Source organism: Phascolarctos cinereus, unplaced genomic scaffold (assembly GCF_003287225.1).
Source record: "Phascolarctos cinereus isolate Bilbo 61053 unplaced genomic scaffold, phaCin_HiC Scaffold_5;HRSCAF=322, whole genome shotgun sequence".
Taxonomy (NCBI): domain Eukaryota; kingdom Metazoa; phylum Chordata; class Mammalia; order Diprotodontia; family Phascolarctidae; genus Phascolarctos; species Phascolarctos cinereus.
Window position 1 is genome coordinate 211,792,613 of NW_027555958.1, and position 18,351 is coordinate 211,810,963.

An 18,351-nucleotide genomic window follows, 5' to 3' on the forward strand; every position below is an offset into this window, starting at 1 on the left:
TGATTTTATGTTGATTTGAAAGAGCAGGGTTAGGGTTACCATTTTATCTAACATTGTTTTATCTCTTCTCTCATCACTTAGGTGAAACTAGTGAATATTAGGAATGATGACATAACAGACGGGAATCCCAAATTGACTTTGGGGTTAATATGGACAATAATTTTGCACTTTCAGGTGAGTCTTTTTATTTTTCTTGAATCCCATAATGTCCATTGCCTGTTCTCTGGCCTGTCTCTATCATTTTTTCATTTTTCTCACAGGAGTGATTTAGATGCATTAGTGTCCTTTGAAAAAAAATTGAAATACAGGGATTATATTCATTAAAAATATATCTCTTAGGTTTTGTTGCTTTATTCCTTCAAGGAAAGGAAACCAGTCATTTTGGCCAGTAGTATCAATCATCGCTTATTAGTTTGACATTTCTTTTCCATTTGTAAATAAGAACACAAATGAAGCTTCTTTTTTGTTTTACAAACAAAGCTTATTGTCTTTGTTTCAGAGTCTAAATAAAAGGGTCCTGTTTTATTGTGCAGAACAAACTTCATCTGTTAATTAGACTTTTTCATTTGTCTTAGGCTACACAAAGGTTTTGTGATCCTTACTTATAGCTAGTTTTCATATTGATTTTTGGTAAGTGTTCCTTAGTGTAGCTTAATAATACTGTACAAACCAGTTTCTAATTTGACTAACACTAGATGGCACAATAATTATAATGTTGCAACCTGTCCTGAATTAGGAACAATTTAATTCATGTTGTGTAGAGCTGTGCTTTCTGAGAATGACTTCAAAGGATGTCACCTCCAATATTATGCTAATTTTTGGTTATTTTAATTTTTAACGTATAATTGTCTAATTGTATTTTAACATATGTGCTGATTTTAGTCATCTTTTGTTTATTGCACACTTGATCATGTAATTGTGAAGTTTGTTAATTTTCCGAAGTATTGTGTCACTGACTCAAAGAAAATCATAATATGAGTTACTTATATGACGAATGTTAAATTTTTTACAATTGAAGAAATAATAGAGAGTTACTGGTTATTGACTTGAAGAAAACATTTGACTTCTTTGGGCAATTTACAGCCTCTTCTTCAAACAATAACAAAAATAGCTTGATTTCTGTAGGGGGCTTTAGGATTCGCAGAATGTCTTATACATATTATTTCATTTGATGACTCTGTGAGGTCAGTGTTGTAGCTGTCATTATCCCCAGTTTACCTATGAAGATACTGAAACTGAGAGAGCTTAAGTTATTTGGACAGAACCTTGCAGTCTTCCACAAGGCATCTCTTACTCATACTTCAAAAATTATATATATTGTAGTTCAGTTCCTGAGATAACTTCTGGAGGGCATGGACCATTTTACTTTAGTTTTGTATCCCTAGAATTGAGTAGTGCCTAGCACACAGCAGGTACTTAATAAATGCTTATTGATTGTTCTGCTGAGAGCGGCTAGCAGTTGAGTTGTGAAAGGGAGCTGTGTTCCTCAAAGGTGTTTGCTAGTGTCATGGAAAGTGGCATGAATTCAAACAAAAGATTCATCTCCTTTTATTGGTGAAATTCTCTACTCCTTTCTCTAAATGATTTTATACTAATTGTGTTGAATCTGAGGACATAAATCCTCCCAGAAAATTCCATAGCTGTCTGAAAGAGATTGGTGTAATCATCCACACTGGTAAGTCAAAATGAATGCAAAATGGATGTTCTCCAGAATGGACGCACAGCTGGAGAAGCAGACCATTGAGTGAATCCATCAGTATGTCTCTTTTAGATAGATGCTACAGGTGGGTAATGTCCCTTGCCCTGAATTGACTAGGAGGCAGTCGAGCTGATTGTGAAGTTGTATAATGTTTTCAGTGATGCCAAACTGCCCAATGCTTCCAAAGCCATTTTTCTTGTCAATATGGTGCTGTGTTTCTTTGGCTCAGAGAACACCATGGTCTTGGAAGTATTAAACAGATGGACAGTATGAGGAATATATTGACATCCTAATATTAGAGGCAGCCAGGAGGCATAAGGGATAGAACATTGGGCCCTGGATTCAGGGAGACCTTAGTTCAAAATCCAGTCTCAGATACTTACTAGCGTTATGACCTTGGACAAGTTACATAACTTTTGTCTGCCATGGTTTCCTCAGCTATAAAATGGGAATACCTCCCAAAAGTTATTGTGAAGATCAATTGAGATCATATTTGTAAGTGGTTTAGCACAATACCTGGCACACAATGAGCACTTCATAAATGCTTGTTTCCTTTCTATTAAAAGAACAAGAAGAAGGTCTCCGATTTGTTAGGTAGATCCTTTATAGAGAATGTATGGGAATATTAGTGGAGGGAGAAAATAATTGGTCTCTCTGAGTACTGTAGCAAAACTCGAGAAAGAGGAAGGGCTTGGGAATAAAAGTCATCCTTGAAACTCTAGTTTCTAAAGCCATTATAAATCCTTGCCTGCTCTTGTCAGATGATATAGAGTTTAAAATCTTTTCTGTTTTCTGTCTTACAGAGAGAGCAGTAGATGAGAAGTCAGGAAATTGAGGTTCTGGCTTTGGCTGTACTGCTAAAAGGCACCTCACCTCCCAAGGCCTCAGAAAAACAGAGATATGTTTTCAAGGCAGAGGGAAGGGAAGGCCAAAGCTTGGTTGACTCAATAATTGGCGAAACTGAGAGGATGATTCTGTTGATGACATATCCAATTTAGATAATGTATTTAGAACTAGAAGGGACTTCAGAAGTCATATAATAAAAGCTAGTGCTTTGAGATTTACTAAGAGCTTAACAAATATTATGTCATTTTATTCTCACAACAACACGGGGAGGTAGGTATTATTACCACCTCCATCTTACAGATGACGCAGTTGAGGCAGACAGAAGTTATGTGACTTGTCCATGGTCACTCAGTATCTGAGGCTTCATTTGGACTCAGGTCCTGACAACTAGGTAGTCAGAGTTCTGACCCTGGAGTCTAGAAGACTATCTTTCCAAGTTCAAATCCTGCCGTAGATACTTACTAGCTGTGTGACCTTGGGCAAGTCACTGAACCCTGTTTACTTCAGTTCCTCATCTGTAACATGAGCTGGAGGAGAAAATGGCAAACCACTCCAGTATCTTTGCCAAGAAAACCCCAGATGCTTTCATGAAGAGTCGGATATGACTAAAAAGACTACGGTCACTAAATGACCAGTCTCTTCCTTTACAGAGAAGGAAACAGGGCCAGAGAACTTAAGTGGCTTGCCCCAGGTTGCAACTTCAGAGTCAGAATTTGAAGCCAGGGCTTGACCTTTCTAAAACTGAGTGCTGTTTTTCACTGGCCTATACTGTAGTGAAAATTATATGCATCTGTGAGAAATAGATGGAGTACATGATGTTTCATCAGTGATGGTGGGAAAAAATGCCAGCTCTGGGGTAAGAAAAATTTGCCTTCAGGGTTTTGAGGGAAAAGATCATACCCTTGCTAGATTTCATAATTGAGAGAAATTCTGAATTCATGGCTCTAAAGACAAATAGCACATTGTTTCTCTTTAAATCATTTTCTCCTAGGATTATAGATTTAGAGCTGGAAGGGTCACTAAGATCAGTCCTACCATTTTACAAATGATGAAACTGAAGTCCAGAGAGGTAGTAACACTGGCCTAAGGTCACAAAGGCAGAATTTGAATCATGGTCTTCCCAATCATGTTACCAGTGTAACATAACACTATTTGTTTTAATGTCTTTTCTGGGAGTTAATGTGCACTTCTATATGGTTACAGTCCTAATTCAATCTAGAAAGTAATCTTATTCATCAGTGGTTTCTAGAAGTCTAAGAAGTAATTGAGGGTAAAGACAATTGATATAATTCATTGCAATAATTAAAAAAAGTTCATTGCTTCTTTACTCTTCGGTAAGAAATCCTGATATGGTGAGGAAACTATTCGTGCATATGTTTCACACACATGTGTATCTGTGTCTATATGATGCAATATGTGTTTATATATGTATGTATATATATGCACATGTATAATATGTAGTATCTGCATAAATCCATACATGGATAATGGACAAGAGTTGCAGCGGATGAGAAGACGTGGATGGGTTATGCTCCGAATTAGTGAAGGGAGTACTGACATTGTTAAAATCATAGATCATTGAAGTGACAAAGAAATTTTACGTTTGTTTTGGTTGGAATTCCTTTAACTTCAGTGAATGAACCATATGAATTAGGAATTTAGTGTAAAGGAAGGCCATCTGGTTAGGTTTATTTATGTATGGGAGGTTAATCATGGAAGAACGAAAAAACCTTGAAGTGAATTTGAATTGTCTGTAAGGAAGGGAGCCCAATGACATGTACTTGATGAAGGTGTTATATAGGAAGTCTCCAACATATTTGAGTGCCTGAAATTACATGGTGTTATGTATCTTCCCCCATGCTCCCATATTAACCAATATTAAAAAAATTCATAATAATAATAATAATAATAATAATAATAATAATAATAATAATTAACATTTAGAGTGCTTTAAGGTTTTCAAAATGCTTTACCTATCTTTAAACCTGATAACATCCTCTTAGGTGGTACAGTGGAAGAGCACTGAACCTGAATTCAAGAAGACTGTGTGACTCTGGGCAAGTCATTTCACTTCCACCTCAGTTTTCTCAACTGTAAAATACGGATGATAATAGTACCTATCTCACAAGATTATAATAAGGATCTAAAAATAAGAAAATATTTGCCCACGTGCTTAGTGCAGTGCCTAGCACATTGTAGGCACTTGTATTCCTTTGTTCTCTCCCTTATGTAATTTAAGGACTACAGATACTGTCCTTATTTTACAGTTGAGGAAACTGATAGCTTAGTGATGGCTAAGTGGCTGGCCCATTTTTACACGACTAGTAAATATCAGATTTGGGATTTGAACCCAGTTCTCTTTCCAGTAGGACACATTGTATATCAAGACATATTTATAATCGAACACTAGAATATTTTGGTCAAACATCTCATCTTTAAGTGAAATGGTATGTTTCTGACTATTGTGGTTAAGATTATATTTTTTATTTTTTGGATTGAATATGCCGAGATTTATGGCTAATTATAACAGCTGTAATATTCCCTTAATGGGACTTGACCACTTACCTAATATTATTGATACCTAGAAGAAAACATTGATTTAATAAAGGTAAAAAATCTTTTATGTATTAGTTATAGACTTTTTTGTTTTGTTTGTTTGGATCACATTTAAATCGATGAAAGGCATGCAGTTTATTTTTAAGTGTTTCAACTCAGGAAGGGCATAATCTATCAGTATTTTTACCTCTATAGCATATCTTTAAATCCATACCACATTATATGATTGCAGATTTAGAGCTGCAAAATACCTTTTAGGCCATTTAGTTCAATCCTCTACTTTTACATATGAAGAAATTGAATCTCAAGAATCTACGTGACTTGATTAAGATCACAAAAATAGTAAGTGGCAGAGCTCAGTTTTGCACCCAGGTCCTTTGACCACATTCAGGACTTTTCCCCATTGCACCAATATTATTAATTGCCTTGTTACTAATCATTTGCCATTACACAAGATTCTTCCTCCCTATCTGCCTTCAGTTTTTTTCTTTATCATTGTAGGAGGCCCAGCATTTTATTACCCTGAATTTTTTAAGGAAATTCAAAAACTTTTGATTCCTTTACTGGAATGGAAATACCTTATAGCAGGTGTGCCTGTTCTGCATGTATTTTTGGATTCTCTTAGCAATATAAAAATAAGGAGCATGTATACCTAAATTTTATTTGTATTGTACACAGCTTTTAGATATCAGGAAATAAAGTAAGTTACTGTTATGGAAAGAGCATAAGACTTAGTTTGAGGAGACCTGGATTTGAATCTGGAAGTGGTGACACTCAGCTGTGTGACTAAAGTTACTAAACCTCTCTGAACCTTAGTTTTCCTCATTTGTAAAATGTAGAGCTTAACAAAGTTGCTGTGAAGATGCTTTTAATTCTAAAGGATTATAAATTATGGCTTTTATTATAAAAGTTATTTTTTGAGGATTATTTTGTTCATGAAAAATAATAGAAGGATATTGTAGAAGGTTATAGTGGGAAAGGACTTAAATGAATGTGTAGCTTTAATAGCTGCATTTTACAGATGAAGAAATGAGACCTGCTTTTGAAAGGCATATTGCTAAATCATTCCTAGCCAGTATCTGCTTTGTTGTTTGCTTTCGAGTTTGTAGTGCTGGCTAATAGTTTCAAAGGTTGTTGCAGACTTTGACACTGTGTGCACATTATGTTAAATAGCAGAGAAAACCGAAAGTTAAGATGTAAGACTCTTCGGACTCTGTCAGATTCCGCATTTACTGGGAAAGCTCCTCAGCATTACATTTTGACAGCAGTAATGTTTGTATAAGAGGATTGGTGGCCAGAAATAAGCCACAGTGTCTAATCAGACACAGGGGCCTGCCTGGGCAGTGTGCCATGACATTTCTTGTGAGTGTGTTGCTCATAAGCAAAATGGCCTCATGCTGAAGAGGATGGACATGAAGTCTGTGAGGAATTAGAATTCAAAGAGGAGTTTCAAACTCTCTGAAAAGGACATCAGTGTGTAAAGGATTTGGAAATGAGTGAATCTGTGGAACTCTGATTGCCTGTAAATCAAATGGGGAATATCTGTGGATGTGTAAGAGCAGAGAAAGAAGAACAATATTTAAATCCTGCCAGGGCTCCCTTGAATCCTGAAAAATATTCCCCTGGAAGAAGATATTTCAGAAGGAAATCGAAGAAGCAAGTTGTAGGAGAAACTGATTCAGGGCCAGTTCATGAAAATGAAAGAAGAAAGCAGAAGGATATTCACATTTCAGAAAAGGAAGAGATTTTCCCCAGTGGATTGGTATTGGAGAAACCCTCTGTACCGAAGGTTACACTGGATGGTGACATTCTGAGACTGACTCCAGAAGTTTTAGTTCACAGCATTAAGCAGAAACCTTTGCTGAGTGCTGCAAATAGGGAGTTTTTTAAGGTGAAAACTTCTCCAGCTAAATCTGGTGAAACAGAAGAAGAAGTAAGTAAACTGAAAGAAAGCAGTTTAGAAAAAGACAGCACTCCATATTGTGCAAAGAGGAAGAAACACTCAGATGATGTCAACACAAGAGAATTAACATTCCAGAGGAAAACTGATGTTTTTTATTTTCAAAAAGCAGCCAGCCTGAACTCTCTTCATTACGATCTAGAAAGACCATCTGAAGAAAGTCAAAACCTATCAGGTCATTTTAGCAATGTCAAAGAATCACAAAGCTTGGAAAGATTTCTTCCCCAGAGAAAAGACAGCTCTCATTTTGGAAAAAAGAGAAGCTATTCTTTCTGTACCAATTTGTCCTTTGCATCCAAGGGCACGGAACCTGCTACCCTTTTAACAGGTGGAAATGAGGTAAGTAAGACTTGGGGTTTGAGAACGGACTGTGTAGGTACTGGCGTCCGTGTTTGGTTTAGATTCTGCAGTTTCATCTTTCAGTTATGGGGGTTTTTCTTAAAAATGGACAAACAGCCCACCAGCTTTAGGCAATAAAAACTCTACAGTCACCACTGATGATGACAGCAGCAATATCAGCAATTGACATTTGCTTTAGATGGTTGCTTTTCTAGAGGCAACTGTTTAAGACTATAATTTGAATTGGTAGTGGGAATTTTCCTTACTTGGGCACTTCTTACATGGATGAAATCATAGGTATGGGACCAACTGTCATTTACACAGTGCTTTAAAGTTTGCGCAAAGCTTTTTATGGACTTATTTTATTTGCCCTCACAACAACCTACTGAGATGGTATTACAGGTATAGATATTATTATCCCCATTTTACAGATGAGGTTTACTGATAAGGAAATTGGGGCTCATGCTTGGTCATGATCATTCTAGCTCATGTCAGTCAGAGGTGGGATTTTAACCCAGATCTTTTAACTGCAAATTCAGTACATGCCTCACTAGGCAACATTGTTCCTTCTTTTAAAGGGGGTTTAGAAAAGTGTGTGTGGTTTTTCTTTAAATAAGAGGGATGGATTTCTTTTTTTCCCTCTAGTTCAAATTCCTTAGAGCTATTTATATAAACATACTTCTGTTGCAGGTGTTAAGAATTCTTTTCTCAAGTGAGATGATGAAGTGTTTTGCAAGTGTTAAGACCCTACATAATGCTAATTGTCAGTATCATTATTATTTATCATTATCTCTTATCTTGTTAGATGAAAGTCAGTTAAAAACAGTACTCAGACAAGTCACTACCCTGCTCAATTCTTTAGCTTGGAATGGTAGATTGACAGTTTACTCCTAGAGCCAAAAAGACTTTGGGCTAGTTCCTGCTTTAGACACTATGTGACTGTGTGACTCTGGACAAGTCACTTAACTTCTTAGTTCTCTCTTTCATCAGCTTTCTAAGACTATGGAATTACATAGGTAGAGGGGATTTCCTCACTAGGAAGTTTCCTATACTAAGTAAATTACTACTTTGTGTTCTGTGGACTATTGCACAGGTGAGGTGGATCAAATAACTGTTTTTTTGTAGTTCAATAAAAGTAGTAAAATGTAAACTCATTTTTGGTATTCTCACTGAAAGCATCTTGGGTAGAATTTTTGTCACAAGCAAGACTGCAGGAATAATATGTACCTTATCCTTAAGGCATGGTGTTATCTTAATGTATTCTGTCTATTGACTAGAGAGAAAAAAAAATTTATGGCTCAGCCTAAAATAAAAATTAGTAGTGCCACATAATTTAGAGATCCCAGCATTTCACCATTGACCTGTTCCTAATTGTTGACAAAATTACTCCGTCTTGATTTTAATTTTTAAAAAACAGAGATGGTGGTAGTTAATTTGTCTTCCTAAAAATTGTGGCAGCCCCAAATAATCTGTGTATGCCTTCTGTCTTCTGTTGGTAGGAAAGAATTGGCAACTTTGCCTTATAGCTTTTTCATCTTTGAAAAACAGACTTTATTTTGTGAGTATAAATGACAAGTGTTGATCAAAATGAAACAGTCTGGAATTCTTAGAGATGAGAATTCATTTTTCATTGTGTTAGGGCAGAGGTAATTTGCCCAGAGACAAATTATGGCTTAATCGGTGGGCTTGGTGTGCATAGTCATTGTTTACATTAGCGAATGAAGTCAGGAAAGAAAATCTGGTTCTAAAGTCCCTCCACAGCTTGCCAGCATTATATTATTCCATCTATTTACATTTTATTGAGGCAAAGTGAGAAAGCTTATGTATAATCTATTTGTGTATCTTTCTAAGGACGAAGTGGAGGTCAGTGGAAAGGGAAACCAACTTGTGTTTAAAATTCTCTTTTGCCCTCAAACACAACCTTAGTCTGGACTTTTGAGCAATTTTGATGTGGAAATAACGTGAAAATAAAATTTATTTTCTTTCATCAGTGGAAATCCTCTACCTGTAGCTTTTGAGGCTGCTACATCAGTTATCCTGAATTTGTTTCCTCATTCCTGTGTCCATTCTTTTTTTTTTTTTTAAATCTGTCTTTAAGAACATTGAATGACTTTGAGTGATTTATCTATTCAGTTCCATAACTTATCTGGAGAATTCCTGTGAAAATTAAAAAAAAAAAAGCCTGCCACCTGAATTGCTTTTGGATAATTGTTTCCTTCCTATTTTCAGCCTATTTATGCTTTTATCTTACCCTTTAAAAAAAAACTTTCTCATTCTTCATGATATACTTGATCACTATTTTTCCTTCCTTCCCTTTTCTTCCCAAGCCTTGGGCTTCATTGCATTATAAAATTATAATAACATGCCAGTGACAGCATATCTGCCAGAAACATTTGCAAATTTTAGCCAGGAAGAAGCATCCTCCTATCATGTTCTCTCCTACTTCAAATCTAAGGGAAAGAAAAACAGAAAAATGTAGGTGGTTCTTTCTCTGCTGTAAAATACCACCAAAAAGAGCAAATTATAATTTGTGCCTATATCTGTATTTTCTGTTTCCTGTCAAACATGTCCCTGTTTAAAGGGAAGAAAGAAGAACAGTGATTAACTGTTCATATTTATTATGTATGTTCTTTAAACCTATAATGGGTATATAGAAGCATAAAATCTTCTAGTAGTAGTAGTAAGAGAATAAAGAGGACATTTAATCTAAACCACAATCTAAACCGTAAAAGGTCACATATCCACCAACTAACCGTATTCCAAATAACTATGCTTACACTTCTCTTCTTCAGCAGAAATACATACTTTGTCTTGGCCAAGACAGTTTTCTTTGGACTCATGTCCATTTTGGTATAAATCCCTGACTTCCTGTCTACTCGGCAGCTAGGTCCCTGGCCTTTGGTTCAGCTGAGGACAGATTCCTGGCCTCCTGCTCTTAATCATACCACTCTGTGTATATCATCCTTTAGGACCATTTTCCCTTGTTTTCTTTGGTCATTTCACTTTACCTATATGGTTACTTGGCAATTGACCACTGCACATAAGTTAGGTTAATTTGGTTCTATCTTTATTAATCCACTTTGCCAAATAACTTTTAAAAAGCTAATGAAAAATTTAAGAAAAATGACAAAGAGAAATATACATAGATCAGAAAGACACTGGTAGAAAAATGCACACATATGTACACAAATACAGATACAAATATGAGGCCTGATAGGAAACAAGAACTATAAAGACAAAGGGAGATGTAGGTGAGTGTTATTAAGAAAGGTAGTATCTAGGATCTTGGTTGATCTCTTTTATACTTGAGGACCTTAACTCTATGTGAGTAGAGTTACCCAATAATACATTGGGTACCTGCCCCCTGTCCCATGGGGAATTGTTTCCTCAGGTTCTATTCATCCTTCTTTAGCTTGTTGTTTTTTGTTCTTCATTCTCAAAAAGGACCATGACATCAGAGAGATACCATGACATGCAAGTGAATTGGATTTAAGTGAGGGAGAGTTGTGCAAAGTCACTATCATCACTTTCTTCTCCGGAGCCATCTGGGTCTGGTGGCCAGATATAGATCAAGACAACTTCAGGTGGGCCAGGATGCAGTGGGAGACCTTGGTCTTTTCCAGCTAAGGTCTTTAACAGGTCTCAGTTTGCCCATTCAGTGATTAAGACTTAATAAAAAATGAGGCAGAGAATGTCCTCTTTACCTAATTAAGAAAATAGATCTGGGAGGGGAAGACCCTCAGGGTTACCCCAGTGTAACTGGCTACCATATCAGTGAACACCTAGGAGGTACTTCTAACTATAACATTGCCACTGCAGCACCTGCAAGGGCTGGAGCCAAAGCTGTGAAAGCAGCACAAAATAAGGCAAGCTCCATGTAGCTGTTATTGAAGATGTGGGTTTCTCTTCATTAGGAACAACCAGGTTACTGCTGAGATATCTATCTATATCTATATCTATCCATCTATCTATCTATCTATCTATCTATCTATCTATCTATCTATCTATCTATCCACACACATATGTGTTTATGTGTGTGTGTATTTCTAGTGTGTTATAATTTTTTTGGTCTATATTTGAGTTCTCTGTTATACTGTAAGCTTCATGAGGGCAGTCACCATATCAGCTTAGACCCTAATCTAATTTTTAATTAATTTTTAACTTAATTTTAATTAAATTTAATTAGTTTAACTTAATTTTTGTTTAATTGAATTGTTGAGGGAACTCATGTAAGTGCCCTGCTTTCCAGTTACCTTCTGGCTAACTCCTGTGAGGACCAAATAATCCTGTCAACATTTTTCTTGTTTCATAGAATCTAGTGGGCCCACTCTCTTTACATGTAGATGATACTTCTCAGGTTTATAGAGATAAAAGTGCTATCACTGAATGGTACTCTGCTGAGGTTATCCTGGTATTAAACCATGGGTTTTAGAAGGCTATACCAGCAGAGAAAGAGCCTTGTTGGTTTCTCACATGCTGAAAAAGCCTTCATCTACAGACCTTTATTCAGCATCTGTTATGTTCTAGGCAGGGTGCTAGTGTTAAGGAGATGCAAAGGCAAAAGTTCAGACCTCCTGCCCTCCAGGACCTTACAGACTGAGAGAGATAAAATGTACATATGTAGGTATGTGCACACAGCATATACAAGTTGAGTTTGGGGCAGATACTAGCAGCTGAATGTTTCAGGACAGGCTTTATTTAGAAGGCAGCTCTTGAGTAAGCCTTGGGGCCAGTGAGAGTTGTGAGAGATAGAAATGAGGAGGAAGTATATTAGATATAAGGCAGGGGTTCTTAACTTTTTGTGTCATGGATCCCTTTAGCAGTTTGGAGAAGCCTATTGATGCCTTCATAGGATAATAATTTTAAATGCATAAAATAAAATATGTAGGATGACAAAGGAAATCAAATATATTGAGATACAGTTATCAAAGTTGTTGTTTTAAAAGAAGTTCATGATCGCTGGATTAAGAACCCTTATATAAGGGAAAGAATACTAACTTTTGAGTCAGGGGACCTGAGTTAAAATCCTGCCTTTAATGATCACTACCTTGGCTAAAGTCACTTAACTTCCCTGTGCTTTACTTTCTCCTGTGAAATGGAGAGGTTGGACTAACTGATCTATGATGTAAAACTCTAGGCTGTGATCATGTGACTGTACTAATCCTGTGACACACACTAATATGTGTGAAGTACTGTGCTTGCTGATAGGGATACAGTGATTTAAAAACAAAAATCTTAGTCTCTGCCCTCAAAGAGTTTGTATTCTAGCTGGAGAATAAACATACATAAATAAGGTTGATATAAGATAGGTTCTGATAAGACAGAGAAGAAAGAGCCAGACAAAATTTTAAGAAAATTTGAGTATGGATGGCTCACTTCCATCGGAGGGGATCATGGAAGGCATATAGAGAAGGGCAGCACCTGAACAGGACATTTAAAAAAAGAAAGATGTCACTGAGCATTGATATGGAAGGAATATGGTTCATACAGTGGCCCACAGCACTGCATAGAGCCTGGACAAGGAAGAATGAAATTGAGAACAGGTTGTAGCCTAGTTTGCCCAGAACCTAGAATGCTCAAAGGGGAGTCATATAAAATAATGATGGGAATGTAGATTGGAACCAAATTGTGAAGGCTTTGAATGCCATATTAAAAATTTTATGGTGTTGGCAATAGAGAGTCAAGTAATTGTCAACTTGGCATTACATTTCTACATTTTACCCTATGTGGCATATAGCGTAATACCAGAGAATTGCGTTTAAGTAGGAATCATTTTATTCTCCACATTAAGACTTTATCCTTCAGCTTTGATGATCTCAGCTGTCATTTTTGTGAAAATGACTCCCAAGTCTGTTTATCTAGTCCTAGTCTCCTTCCTAAGTGTCAGTCCCACACTACTAATTGCCTTTTGGGCATTTCAGTTTGGATGTCCAGTAGACATCCCAAACGTAGTATGTCCAAATGGAACTCATTATCTTTACCCCCAACCCTACTCTTCTTCCAAATTTCCCCAGTGTCCGTTGAGTATATCATCATGCATCCAGACACTCAAGTTCCCTAAATCATCATCACTGTTTTCCTCATTGTCCCTCACCCTATATGTACAATCAGTTTGACAAGTCTTGTCAATTCTGTTTCTACAATATGTCTTGCATCTGCCCCTTCTCTCAACTCATACTGCCACCATCTTAGTTCGGGCTGTTTTTGCTCTTTTATTGGGGTACTGCAGTGGCCAGCAAATTGGTTTTCCTGCTTTATGTCTCTCTCCAGTCCATTACACTACCACACAGTTACCAAAAGTGTATTTCTAAGGCACAGGTTCAGCCAGGTCATTCCATACTTAAGAAACTCAAGTGGATGCCTATGATTTGTAGGATCTAATACAAACTCCTCTATTTGGCACTTAAAAGCCTTTACAACCTGTCAACAATCTGCCATTCCCTGCTGATTATTCATTACATCCCCTCCCCCACTCTTTATTCTAGTCAAACTGGCCTTGGTGTCTCACACATGATATTGCATCTCCCATCTGTGTCCCTTTGCATTGGCTGGTTTCCTGAGCTGATAGGCATGCTTTCCTCCCCTCTGCCTTTTAGAATCCTTAGTTTCTTTCAAAGCTCAGTTCAGACCTCCTAGATGAGACCTTTATGAATCTTCTGAGCTGCTTGTGCATCTCTGCCCCCTAAATTATCTTGTACTTATTTAAAAATATTTTCTATGTACTTATTGGGATGTACTAACATATACCAATCTTATGTCCTCCAATAGAATTTAAGGTCCTTGAGGATCATTCCATTTTTGTCTTTAAATTTCCAGTGACCAGCAAAAATACTTGTTGAGAGATTGACTGAAATTATAAAATTTTTCATTGAAAATATTCCATGTAGTTGAAATCCATAGATCAGAAATCACCTTTTAATCTCAAGTCTAGATCACAACTCATCCATATCCTTTTAGCCTGTGTGATTCCTGTCCAAATTTCTCCTTAAAATTTCCCCTTCTTTCAGGTAGCATAAAATTAAGTCAATGAGATAAAGTATTAATATATACAAAAAGTTGAACAGCCAATAAGAATGAAATAGCCACATAAGATCACTCTAGTAGAGACACCTCTTGGAGACATTTGGATTAATTTCTAAATAAATGTCATTGACAATAAAGCTGTTCTAAGAGTTCATAGAGAAGAAAGATGAGATCATCACCATGGGTTGACATAGTATGTGAGGTCTCAGTGCAGAATTATTTGATCTGGAGTCTGAAAATTAGTAAGACTTGAATATTTGGACAACAACGGTGAAAGACTCACATGGAAGGAGGAATGGTATAAGCAGAATCTTGAAGGTGGGAAAGAACAAGGCATATTTATGGAGCAGTTTGCAAGACATGTTGAGAAGGCAGTCTTCCACTTCTGTCTTGGTATTTCCTCCAAATCCTTTATGATAGGCACCTTACTTCTATCCTTAGATCTTATTAACCCAAGTAATATTTAGTCAAAGAAGATCATTCCATTTCTTTACATTCTTAAAAACCCTAGATTTTCTAATATATGGGTAGCTTAAGGTATAGATATTAGTGTAAGAGAGGTCATGTGGTATAATAGTGAGTTGACAGAGGAAATTTCTTCCCTTGGGAGCTCCCTATAGCAATGAAATCACAATCTCTATCCTCCTGGGAGGTAATAATGAATGCAAGGGATAAAGTAGGTGATTTCTTAAAATTTCTCCTACTCCCTCTTATTTCTGTGATACAGATCTATTAATTGAATTGGTTTAAGCATAACAATTTAGCATTATTTTAAACTCTCACCACTTTCTACCACACTTAAACAGAAGTTAATTCCATACTGCTTATGTCAACACAGACAAATGTTTCCAAGTGTTTTAAAAGAGAAAATGTTTGCTTTTGAACAGTTTTCTCACAAATGTTTTCAACCATTTTGGCAGAAATAAATGTTTTGAAAATATTTTTAATGTTTGCATGGAAATTTGAGAATGTGAGAAAATGTTAAAAATCTTTTAATTGTAAAGAAACCTAGAACATTTGAAAACTATCTTGAGGCGCATATTTGCAGTCTCCAAAGTCAAGTCAACAATTACTAATTGAGCTCTTATCATTTACTAGGAACTTCATTAAGCTATAGATATACAAAGGATGGCAAAAATAGTCCCAGTTCTCAAGGATCTCATATTCTAATGGGGGAGATAACATGCAAATAATATGTACATATGAGATATATACAAGATAAATTGGAGGTAATCTGAGAGAGAAGGAACTAGCATTGAGAGAGACCAGGAAAAGATCTCTTGTAGAAGATAGGGTTTGAACTGGGACTTGAAGGAAGTCTGGAAGCCAGGAGGTAAAGATTATAAGAGAACATCCTAGGCATGGAAGACAGAAATGGAGTGTTACATGACAGGAACAGAAAGAAGGGCAGTGTCTCTGGATCATAGAGTTTGTGGAGAATGATAAAGTATAAGACTGGAAAGGTAGGGTGAGTCCAGCTTCAGAAGGATTTTAAGTGCCATACAGAGGATTATTTTATTTGCTTCTGAGAGTAATAGGGAGCCCCTGGAGTTTACTGAGAAGATTGCTTTGGCAGCTGAGTGGAGGATGGATTGGAGTGAGGAAAGGCTTGAGGTAGAGAGACCAATGAGAAGGCTATTCCAGTAGTGTAGGGGCCATGACCTACAGTTTAAGAAGGGGTCACAAGTGAAAAAAGTTTAAGAAGCCCTGGTCTATGTGTGAGATGAGGGCTGGCACCAAGGTGGCAGCCATGTTAGAAGTGAGAAGGGAGCATATGTTGGTTGTGAAGGTAGGCAGCTTGGCAACAGATTGAATATGTGAGAGTGAGGAGTTCAGGATGACGCCTAGGGTGGGAATCTGGGGGATTGGGAGAATGGTCAGTAGGGTCAAAGTCACCAGCCTCATGCACTGGAAAGATTGAAATGAGAAGACTTGTGGTTCCAGGAGTTAAGAAAGAAGACTTGCTTTTTGTACTTAGGTATCCATAATGGCTTTCAGCTGCCTTTGGAACTCTGGCTTAAATTGTCTGATGCTGCTTGCCCAACCCTAGCAGAAATATTAGAACCAACCAGGATTTGTTGATTTTGTGAGGTCTATGGAATATCAAATTTGAGATGTTCAAAAGGCAGTTGGAAATGAGGGACTAAAGGTCAAGAGAGAGGTTGGGTCTGAGACAGGTCTGAGAATGAACTTCATAAAGGTGATAATTGAATGTATGGAGACTGCTGTGATCACTATGGGAGCTAAGCTAATGTAAAGGGAGAGGAGAAGAGAGCCCTGCACAGTACCTCGGGAGGGATGTCCATGCTTAGTGAGAGTGAACCATATGAAAATTCAGGGAAGGAGATTTCAGGCTGTAGGCAGGAGGAAAACCAAAGGAGAGTAGGGTATTGAAAGACTAGAAAGGAAGGAATATCAAGAATACAACGGAGATCAGTGCTAGCAGACGTTTCAGAGTCCAGAAGGCTAGAATTGAGAAACGACCATTAGATTTGGCAATTAAGAGGTCACTGGTAATTTTGGAGGGAGAAATTTCAGTTAAATAATAGAATCTAGACTTTAGAGAATTAGGAGGAGAGTAAGAAGAAAGCAAATGTCGGCATGAATTGTAGATGGCCTTATCAAGGAGTTTGACAATGAAAGGGTGGGCTTTATTCAGATAAAGCTTGTTTGTTTGTTTGTTTGTTTGTTTTTAAGGAGTGAGGAGACCTGGATATGTTTGTAGTCAAGGACTAAGTAGCCATTAGTCAAGAGATTGAAGATTAGTGAGAAAGTTGGGTTGATGGGGCAATCTGTTGGATAAGATGGAATGGAATGGGATCATTTGTACATGTAGAGAAGTTTCCCTTCGGCAAGGAGAAGGGCTACCTCTTTATTTGAGATAGGGGTGAAGGAAGAGATTATGGGGAAGACATCTATGTGATGTGAGATGTGGAGGAGGGAAGAAGAAGAAACTCATGGTGACTGGTCTCAATTATTTTCATTTTAGTGTGAGGCAAGATTTTCAACTGACAGGTTTGGGGGAGCAGAAGGAGGAGTTCCTAGGGACATGGGAGGAGCTATATGCCAGTGAATATGATAATCAATGGATTACAGAAATGTAAAAGGATTGCCTTGCTGCTGTGAGGGCCCAGCTGAGATTATGTAACGTAAATTTGTAGTGGATATAGTCAGCGTATTTTTTTTTTTTTATCATTTTCTTCAACTCCATTCAGCATCATATGAATAGGAGCCAGTAGAGTGGATGGTAGATTTTACCCGCGGATGGGGTCAAGGAGCTCAAGTTTAAAGGATAGTAAGAGTTGAATTGATTCCCTAGGGGGTTGAGATAGTAAGGGAAGATAATGTAGCTAGGTGCAGGGGTGATAGTAGAATTGAAAAAAAAATTATCAGGATTAATCAGTCACTCAGCAAATGTGTATCAAATGTCTGCTTTGTGCCAGGCACTGTGCTGTATGCTGGGGATATAAAGGGAAAAAAAAAGGAGCTTATCTGTCTAATAAGGGAAGCAATAAAAATATCAGTCAATGAATATAAGATAGATATAAAGGCATTGGCTTCAGAGAATGTCAGGAAATAGTTCCCATAGGAGGTGGCACATTAGCTGAATCTGGACTGAGAATCAAGAGACCATGGTTTTAGGCCCAGCTTGGCTACTGATGAGCTGTTTCTCCCATCATGGGCAAATCTCTTCACTACCTTGGGCCTCCAGTTCCTCTGATGGACTTAGATAATCTCTAAGGTCCCTTCTGTTCTAAAACTCAGTGATTCTTAAATTCCCCTTTAATTTTCTTTTTCCCCAAAGTAAATTATGTTAGTTCTCTCTTTCCAGTATTATGTGTAATAGACTAAATTATTTGAGAGAAAATAGAGAAAACATATTAATTTGACAAAGTAACTCAAATTATTTTTCTTCATTATTTTCCCA

General features: G+C 37.1%; 1 protein-coding gene and 1 long non-coding RNA gene across 3 annotated transcripts in view; one reads left to right on the top strand and one right to left on the bottom strand.

Moving 5' to 3' along the window:
* DST (dystonin) overlaps nt 1-18,351 on the top strand; it is a 423,773-nt gene that overhangs the window by 147,649 nt on the left and 257,773 nt on the right. Inside the window, 1 exon segment of the mRNA XM_078155307.1 lies at nt 82-174. Within this exon segment, the coding sequence (XP_078011433.1) occupies nt 82-174 (93 nt within the window).
* LOC144457579 (uncharacterized) overlaps nt 1-18,351 on the bottom strand; it is a 107,248-nt gene that overhangs the window by 67,235 nt on the left and 21,662 nt on the right. The gene's annotated exons all lie outside the window — the stretch shown is intronic.